Consider the following 8,736-nt stretch of genomic DNA (forward strand, 5'->3'; position numbering starts at 1 on the left):
TTTAATACTTGGAGTATGTATTATACTTTCTTATCTGAGATTAATCAGTGGACCTTTCGGTTTTTGGAAAATGCCTATATATAGTCATGATAAACCTATATATGGTCATGATGTGATGTAATCATGACCATATTTAGTATTTCACATGTTTTTGTCAAGTACAATAGGATATTTTATCCTATTGGATAAGAATGAAATATTTTATATATAACAGTTAAGTAAAAAGAATATCTTCATTGTTTAATGATTTCTAATTATTGTTTTAGTTTATATAGGACTTCAAGATGAGCATAAGTTGATGACTCATCCAACTGGTCTAAGTAAGCCTGCACTTGAATTTGGTGTTATGATGCCACAGGTACAGAAGATGATACTGTCGCCACGGGAAAATCGTCGAGGAAGTCCGGCAAGCAGGCCATCATCATCGAGGCCAAGACGAAACTCCAGCCCTCAGTACAGTAGTAGGGAGGCCTCTCCATCACCGAGAAGGGAGATTTTTATTGGTAAGTTATATTTAAGTAATAATTATTATCAGCTTGTGAGGTGACAGTAGACCCTATGCCGTAAGAGACAGCTTAGCTCAGTCAGCTAAGTTACGATAGCGCACCGTCTTTCGAATGAGACGTTTAAGCCGTTGGTTCTGCGTGCATTATGGCCAATGTACACGTTAAAGAACGAAGTACACCCTTCAGAAAAGAGTAGGGGACTTTTCCCGGTGTTCTGTCCAATCACCACCAGAATGACCACACTAAATTTTTTTATAGACTTTCGTGGTTTTCCTTGGTATTTACACCAAATAAATCCATCCATCCATCCATCCATGCAATTGAAGCTACTAAATGAATAACTGGTTTTCTGCAGAACTTCATTCTGTGAAACGTATGAAGACACTAGCATCTTGGGTTGTATAAGCTTAGATGATAATTAATCTAGTTATAAAATATGTTGCACAGTGTTTAACTTTAAAATTGATGGTCATGTATTTGATGCTCGGTGTGGCTGAGATTGTTACTTGTTTCATTTGGATTTGTCTATCAACAGGCGTATAAATCTTTAGGTTAGATAGCTGGATGTCAGTAACTTGGAATACCATTGGATTAGGTGGACTAGGTGTTTCCTGGGTTTCACAGTGTTTATTACTTGGCTCTGTATCCACCACACAAACATGAACAGAGGCTATGCTCTCACACGGCTGCTAACGGTTAGCAAGATCCGGATCTTGCTAACCGTTAGCTGCCGTGCATCCATACGAGAAAATCCCGATCCGGATACCAAAAATATGATGATCGAATCACTGGCCAATAAGAAACTGGAAATTGTAAACGCGTACATGTGATTGGTTGATGATAGAAGCGCGCTCAACTTGCTAACCGATAGCGCTAACCGTTAGCGGTATCCGGATAGAGCTAACCATTAGTGCTAACCAATCAGGCGCTCTCACGCAGGTGCTAACGGTTAGCTCCCGATCCAGATACTAGGACTCTTGTGAGAACCAGGCTTTTATTAATTTGTTATTCATTTTACAACCTAAAAAGTATATAAGCTTATTTCTATTTAGATTATTAACTTAATTTTTAGTTTAAACTATCTTATAATGTAGCGATGTATTTTTGTATAATTTTATACTGCTTTTTTTATTATAGTTTAGTTCTTTCATTTATAATTATTAAGGTGTTGCTATACTTTTTTTTGTTAGTCTGGTTGTATTTGTAACGTTTGACCGTACCACAATTTGTGGGTGCCGCCATTTCAATGTGAAGCGTCGGCAAAGAAATAAATAAAAACAATAGAAACCAACAGTATTATCTCTATAAATATTTATGAAATGTATTAAAATTCCATATCCGCCAAATATAATATACAGTATTTAATTTTTTAATTTTTTTATTAAGGAATACCGTCATCTCATAAGAGCGATAGTACAAATTCTTTGATAAGTGAAGATCAATCTATGGATGATATAACACCAGATTCACCTTCAAGCGAAGAGCCTTTTTCAAGCCAGGAATCACCCTCAAGCCGAGATCGAGTCTGCAGTCAAGATACACCCTCTATCCAAAAGCATGCTACCCCACGAATACTAATCAAAAGGCCATCATCTGCACCCCTCTTCAATAACTCTAGGCCTGATGGTATGAGTCAATTTAGACCCGTCTCACCAGCTAGCCAGTCTGAAAGAAGATCTTTTTCCCCACATTCAAGTTCAACATCGCCCGTCGTGGTTCAAGCTTCATCAGCGAGGGCTAAGCCAAAGGGGAAAGAATGGAATGGGAGACCTCTACCCGTGTTTGGAGAGTCCACGGTATGGCTACACATCTACAGCAAAACTTTCCTAATTCATAATACTATTTATTACATTTGTAAATATAGCATTTAAGAGAAGTAGAAGGAAAAAAATTTGATTGTGTCATCCTGGCTAAAGATATTAGTAAATAAATAAAATAACCTTAACCTCTAACCTTGTATGGCTTGGCATTTTACCAGGTTGTAGATGATGCAGCTGTAGAGAAAATCAAACAAGCGAAGGAATCCGTGAAGATCCGAGATCTATTCTCAAGTAAAGCCAGCAGGCAGTACATGAAGGAGAAAGAACGACGTGAACGATTAAAATGGGAGAAAATGCAGAAAGAAGATGAGGAGAACTTCAGGTAACCTACTTATTTATTCTTTATTTAGTTACATGATGTTATCTTCTTAAATGTGATGGCCCCATGATTGTCAGAATTTAGATTTTTTTTGGCTAACTTTGTTGTATAATACTAAATTAAATAATATTTTTTTAAAGCTGTCTGTTCGAAAAGTGGAGAATCTTAAATGTATATGATGAATCTTGCATAATTAACTTAACTTTCATTAACTTGGTAGTATGACAAATGGCTTCCAAAGGTCTTACACCAAACTGATTAAATATTCGGTTATTTTCATCATATTTGTGCCTCAATGAAAGTTATAATCAGTATCATAAAATGATGTATTTAAGATTAATTTAAAAATATATGACAAAAAAAATTGTTCTTGTGTATTTTATGTTTGTTATTCCAACATTATATTGTAATCATTTTAGAACGTACCAAGAACAGCTTTGGCGTAGGGATATGGCGCTGTTAAACCGAAGTGACATTACATACCACAATTGGGAGAAGGAATACATGGCAGATAAGGCGTTGCGTGAACGTATGAGGCTAGATAAAATGAACTCCCTCCTACACAAGTATGTATACATTTTTATTATCAATTGTCAGTTGTGCAAGTTGGCATCATCAATTTTTGTGGGCCTGTATTAATACTCTATCCCTGTTTAAAATTAAAACATCCTGAAGTGTACATTGTGTTAATGGCCATAGTTTACTGTTAATGTAGACTGGGTTGCAGTCCCAACGTTTTGTCCTAATCAGTGAAAACTATTAAAAATAAATCTATTTTGGCACCAATGGCGTTCCATATTACTTATTTGCATGGCATCCCATACTATACTTTTTGGGGGATTTGTTATCATCCAAATTGAACAACATAACGAAAACAGACGCTGGTGGCACTCCCTAAAATTATCTAACACTACGAAAAGTCAATAAGTTAGAAACTTGTGGCAATTTAAATGTAATACCATTGCCATAGCGCCACTGAACATTGCATTCTGTTGTGGATATCGGCACTAGACAAATCCTTGTTGATTGATGCTACCATAAACAGACATACAATGAATATATTGAATCTATAACCTTAGAATATTCATTATTACCAATCAATTAATCATGAGGCAAAAGTCCCCGTTAGCAGAAATGGTCCATATAGTGAGCTGTCTGGTAGTTGAGAGTGAGCTGTCAAATGGTCCAGAGGGAGCTGTTAGCACCTCCATAAACTTCCATTATTGCTATTTTTCAGATTAGCTAATATTAATGTATATTTAATAGCAACTTCATCCCTGGTAGAATTTTTAATTTTATTATTGCAGGCAAGGAATCCAGAATAAGAAAACCATGAGCTATTTGAAGCGCATTGGACCTCATGTCGATGTTTGGGAGTAAGTAACCAAGGAAACTATTTTATGAATTATCTTTATTTTTTCATTGTTAATTTTTAGTCTGATACATTTATTGTATATTTTTAATATGAATATTAATTTTATTTTCTCTGTGTAGATTATTTCATGGAGAGAAACGAGGTATTAGTAAAGGGCAGATGAAGCGTGCTGTAACAACAATTCAGAAGTAAGTATCCAGACTGAATTAGCTGAGGTGGCCCAGACCATCTATCCCTGGGCCACCCTCATTTTCAAATCCTGGATCCACCACTGACACTGTGAATTATATGACATCATATGTCTTCTAGGCCTTAAATTAATGAGTTTAAAAATCCTATCAGTTGTGGGTATAGAATAATAATATCAGTTGTTTGACACCTCCATTTTATTACAGATACGTACGTGGGTGGATTGTACGAAAGAAGCTCAAAGAGGTCAAGTTGAAGTCACGGGTTCATGCTGCCACGTTTAAGAAGTTTCTGGACTTGTATTGCGGCATGATGAAGCGTATTGCACACCGCTATCTCGTCAAGAAACCACGCATTTACTTCGATCTTTGGCAGTTGGATGAATTTATGGAAAGAAAAAGACGTAATGACAAATCAAAGAATTTTATTTATTATATTCTCTGCAATGTTATTAACATTTTCTGATGAACTCTCACATATGTCTGAAATATGTAACATGAACTAGTACATTGTCTGTTATATAATTATGATAAACATGTATGATAGACAAACTACTGTGTTGTCAATGGGGTATATGTAACGATTACATTATTATTTAAGTCGTGTTCAGGTTAAAGACCAAGTATAGCTTGGTTTCTATCGCTACACACCATCACCGACAGCTTTTGGTGATGCTGATTGGTCAGTCGAATCGGGAGCCTTCTCAATTGCGTCAGGGACTGCTACGCAGCAAAACGATTGCGCTGAAACTTGGTAGCGACAGTGTAGCGATTTTAAGGAGACAAGGCTTATTTCACACATAGACTATTAATAACCAATAAATAGTGGCTTCTGATTGGACATTGGTTTTCATCTTCTTTATTAGACTATGAATATGTGTTTGCGAAGCGAGCTCATCCCGGGGACGAGTTGGAAATGAAGGACCTGGAGATCTACTTCAAGGAATGTGATCACTACCCGTCAATCACAGAGATCCATGATGCCGTCAGGCATGTCACCAAGAGTAAGTGATCTTCACCGTCGGTGTTTTGACCAGTTATGTACCTGGGAATCTTGAAATGGGAGAGGGGGCCTGATGTGGGCACGAAGGTGGAGTGGTGGGCGCTCAATGATTAATTAAGCAGGATATAGGTCACAAAATATGGTGATATGAGGTGATTTTTAACTGCTTGAGTGGGATATTTTTTTAGCGGACATTTGCAATGGTGCGGGGGACGGCTGGGGGTGCCCCAGGACCCTCTATATAATCCACTGGTTTTGAATGTCAGACTCAAGAGACACTGGTTGATAATGTATAATTCCCACTGACAGATTTATTTGTTGATAGGATTGAATAAATGAATAAATAAATGAATGTACACTTGTATAAATGAATAAAATAATATACTGTATATATTATAATAATAATATGAATGAATAAATAAATTAAATGAATAAATGATGGATTGATTTATAGCTTGATTGATATATTGATTGGATAATTGATAAATTGATTGAATGATTGGTTTATTAATTAAATTAATGGTTGATGAATGTATTGGTTGATTTGTTGATAAATTGATTGGTGGATTGATTGATTTTATTGATTGGTTGCAGGATTTGATAGATTGATAGTAGATTGATTATTAGCTTAGTGGATTAATTGATTGTTGTTTTCCAGAAATATGATTTATTAAAGAATGGCTTAAAATATTTAAAAATATATTTCAGTTAAACAAAACATTAATGATAGTGATGATTGAAAGAAATGACAAGTTGTTGTTTCTATTTGTAGAAGATCCTGAGAAACCAGGATTAAAATTAAAAGAAGCACAGGTCATTGAGACGTCTTTTCAAATTTATGTGCCGCCTGGATGTGGATTAACAACGGATCAAACTCGCAAATCAACTTGGCTTAATCCCCTGGTGAATGGCGTGGAGGCCAAGAGGCTCATGGGTAAAATTATCAAGTGTTGAATATTTTGTAAAAAAATTAATTCTAGTAATGGTGGTAGTAGAAGTTTCTTAAGACCCCTTTGGGTAGACAAGACCCCCTGTCAGTGACAACTTCGACTAAATATTAGTTGTTATGAGCACAATGTGCTATAATATGCAATCCCAAATAAGAGCGTCCCAAAAGTGGCTTAAATATGCTGTGTTTTTCTGCACAGCAAGATGAAAGCCCATAGCCTACCAGGCCTTCGTTTCTGGACTCCGACCAGTATTACTGCAGTCCCGAGAAATTTAAGCACCACTGTCTGTAAAAAAGCTTTGCCTTCCCTATCCCCAATTATATATCCACTGTTGATTCATTATGGCATTATCTCATTAATTGCTTATATGTTTTAATGATAATTATACTCAATTATACTCTGAATAACAGGAAAAATGAAAGAAAATATGTTTGAACAATTATGTAGTGATTATGTAGTCAAATTTTTATCTTTTTAGGAAGCTCTGAAGTTGAAAAGGCTCAGTTGAGAAAATCAATGTCTCTGGTGTTTGGTGTTTTCAGGGAAAGAAAAGAAGAGGAAGAGTTAAAGAATTCTGCAGAAACAACTGATAATTAATAATACTATAATGTTATTGTTGAGAGATTGTTGTAAAGAAATATTCAGATAAAACATTTGTATGTATATATCTATATTTTTGTTTAATTATGCTGCACATGATAAATACATTTTGAATATACTGCAATTTATATACTTTAATATATGAATTATATTAATGAAGCTAATTTTAATACTTGACTATAACTTATATTTTTATATCAATTTTATATAATACTATTGATTTCTTTGAAATATAAACCAATTATGTTAATACGTTGTCTATAAAGATGTGAATATCTTATGACAGTATTATTTAAAGTAATACATTGTTTAAAATAGCTGCTTCAGTTATAGTTATTGATTCTTTGTTTTATGTGCCTGCTGTTAAATTTATATCCATTGCTTCTATAGCTGCAGCAAATCGTATATCTGTTGTGTATGTATGTGGCAAAGACAAGCCAAACCAGTTACTTGTTGCCAAAATTTATTTTTAAGTTATAAAGAGTAGAGCTATGAAATGGTAAAAGAATCATTTAAATCCGACATTTCGTTATGAAGTTACAGGAGTTTAAGCATTCAGTTGTTTAAAGAACAGTATTTGAGAGATCAGCCTTCAAAGTTTATGATTTGGGGCATTTTACAGCCAGAAACCATCACCAAATCGTTAAAAATTGTTGTTTCAACATTGAAAATATGGAAAATAACAGCAATATTAGTTTAGTGCAATAAAATAGATTTCAGAAATTTTGACATTCCAGCATGTTTTGGCCATTTTCTTTGAAACAGGATTTGGGACGAGTGACTTGTTTGGCTTGTCTTTGCCACATATATGGAATTAATTATAGATTATTGTTTTTAGAGAAGTATTTTTTTATAATTTTAATAATTGCCTTCCATGCTTAATTTATTACAGTATCTACCATATATATTTCAATAATTATCTTTTATATAAAACTTTTTTCAATGATTGCCTTTCATAGTTATTTTATTCAGTGGTTTCCTTTTTATTTTAATGAATGCTTTTCATTTGTGTTATCCCAACGATTATCTTTCATACTTATTACGTCACCAATTGCCTTTCATACATATTTTTTCAGTGACTGCCTTTCATTAAATTTAAAATGTATTAAATTAATTCACTTTGGCAAATCCAGGAGGTAGCAAAAAGGGTACCCACCCCGACGGAGCAGCCAAAAAATTACTAACAAAACTGTGAAACTCTTTTAGGTAAACTTTCCACTTTCAGAATTCTTCTCCTTCGGACCAAGGCCTCTTTTGCCACCCTGCAAAAATTCTGGATTTGCCACTGATTCATGTACTTGAACATAGTAATGTTGATTTGTGATATGTGATGATTTTTTTTTATTTTCTCAATAAAGCTTTGGCAAAACAGATGTTTTACCAAATGTATCTTAATTTATTGTCAACTGCATCATTGTGTTTCACTGCTTCAAGAAGGAGCTGTTTATAAATAATAATAACATTTTAGCATTTATATAGCGTTATCTTTCAGAATACCCAGAAAATAGAGGATGTTGATATTTCTGAGACTAACGTCAAAGATACTGAAAAAAAAATCAAGAACTGAATTCAGTACATTTCACATATAGTTTATTTACAAAATATATAAATATTTTTACACAGGAATTTTAACAATAAAACTTGTGTTGTGCAATAACAATTTTCAATAACAGTATTAATTTTAACTTGTTGAATAGCTGCAATTAGTGGATGTGATAATGGAGGTTTAGGCCTCAGGAGGCCGACACTGTCCTCCCGCTACGGATCCTACGAGAGTTGTCTCTGCCAGCGTCTGCTGCTTTAGCTGCAGCCTCGGCTTCAGCGGCTGCCTGAGCTTGGAACTCGGCTACCCGCTCTAAAAACTGCAAAAAAAAAAAGATTTATATTCTAAAGTAAATACAAGAGAGATGATGTGTATACGCTGGGTCCATTTATGACCAAGTCACTTGTCCGCGCCCCCCCCCCCCACCACAAC

General features: G+C 34.7%; 2 protein-coding genes across 6 annotated transcripts in view; one reads left to right on the forward strand and one right to left on the reverse strand.

Annotated features, from left to right (window-relative positions):
• Positions 1-7,306, forward strand: part of LOC117108121 — a 22,008-nt gene extending 14,702 nt beyond the window's left edge. For all 5 annotated transcript variants that reach the window (XM_033250066.1, XM_033250070.1, XM_033250067.1 and 2 more), the window contains 10 exons: positions 267-503; positions 1,893-2,302; positions 2,485-2,648; positions 3,065-3,211; positions 3,953-4,021; positions 4,140-4,208; positions 4,416-4,612; positions 5,075-5,212; positions 5,984-6,145; positions 6,640-7,306. In XM_033250066.1, the coding sequence (XP_033105957.1) occupies positions 267-503; positions 1,893-2,302; positions 2,485-2,648; positions 3,065-3,211; positions 3,953-4,021; positions 4,140-4,208; positions 4,416-4,612; positions 5,075-5,212; positions 5,984-6,145; positions 6,640-6,758 (1,712 nt within the window). In that variant the 3' untranslated portion in view covers positions 6,759-7,306. The remainder of the gene's footprint in view (positions 1-266; positions 504-1,892; positions 2,303-2,484; positions 2,649-3,064; positions 3,212-3,952; positions 4,022-4,139; positions 4,209-4,415; positions 4,613-5,074; positions 5,213-5,983; positions 6,146-6,639) is intronic.
• A 1,028-nt stretch (positions 7,307-8,334) lies between these two features.
• The window catches only part of LOC117108125 (protein FAM47E-like), a 6,072-nt gene continuing 5,670 nt past the window's right edge, over positions 8,335-8,736 (reverse strand). Inside the window, exon 8 of the mRNA XM_033250072.1 lies at positions 8,335-8,623. Within this exon, the coding sequence (XP_033105963.1) occupies positions 8,495-8,623 (129 nt within the window). The 3' untranslated portion in view covers positions 8,335-8,494. The remainder of the gene's footprint in view (positions 8,624-8,736) is intronic.

This window comes from Anneissia japonica, unplaced genomic scaffold (assembly GCF_011630105.1).
Source record: "Anneissia japonica isolate Jap-2015-1 unplaced genomic scaffold, ASM1163010v1 scaffold288284_len1145801_cov181, whole genome shotgun sequence".
Classification (NCBI taxonomy): Eukaryota; Metazoa; Echinodermata; class Crinoidea; order Comatulida; family Comatulidae; genus Anneissia; species Anneissia japonica.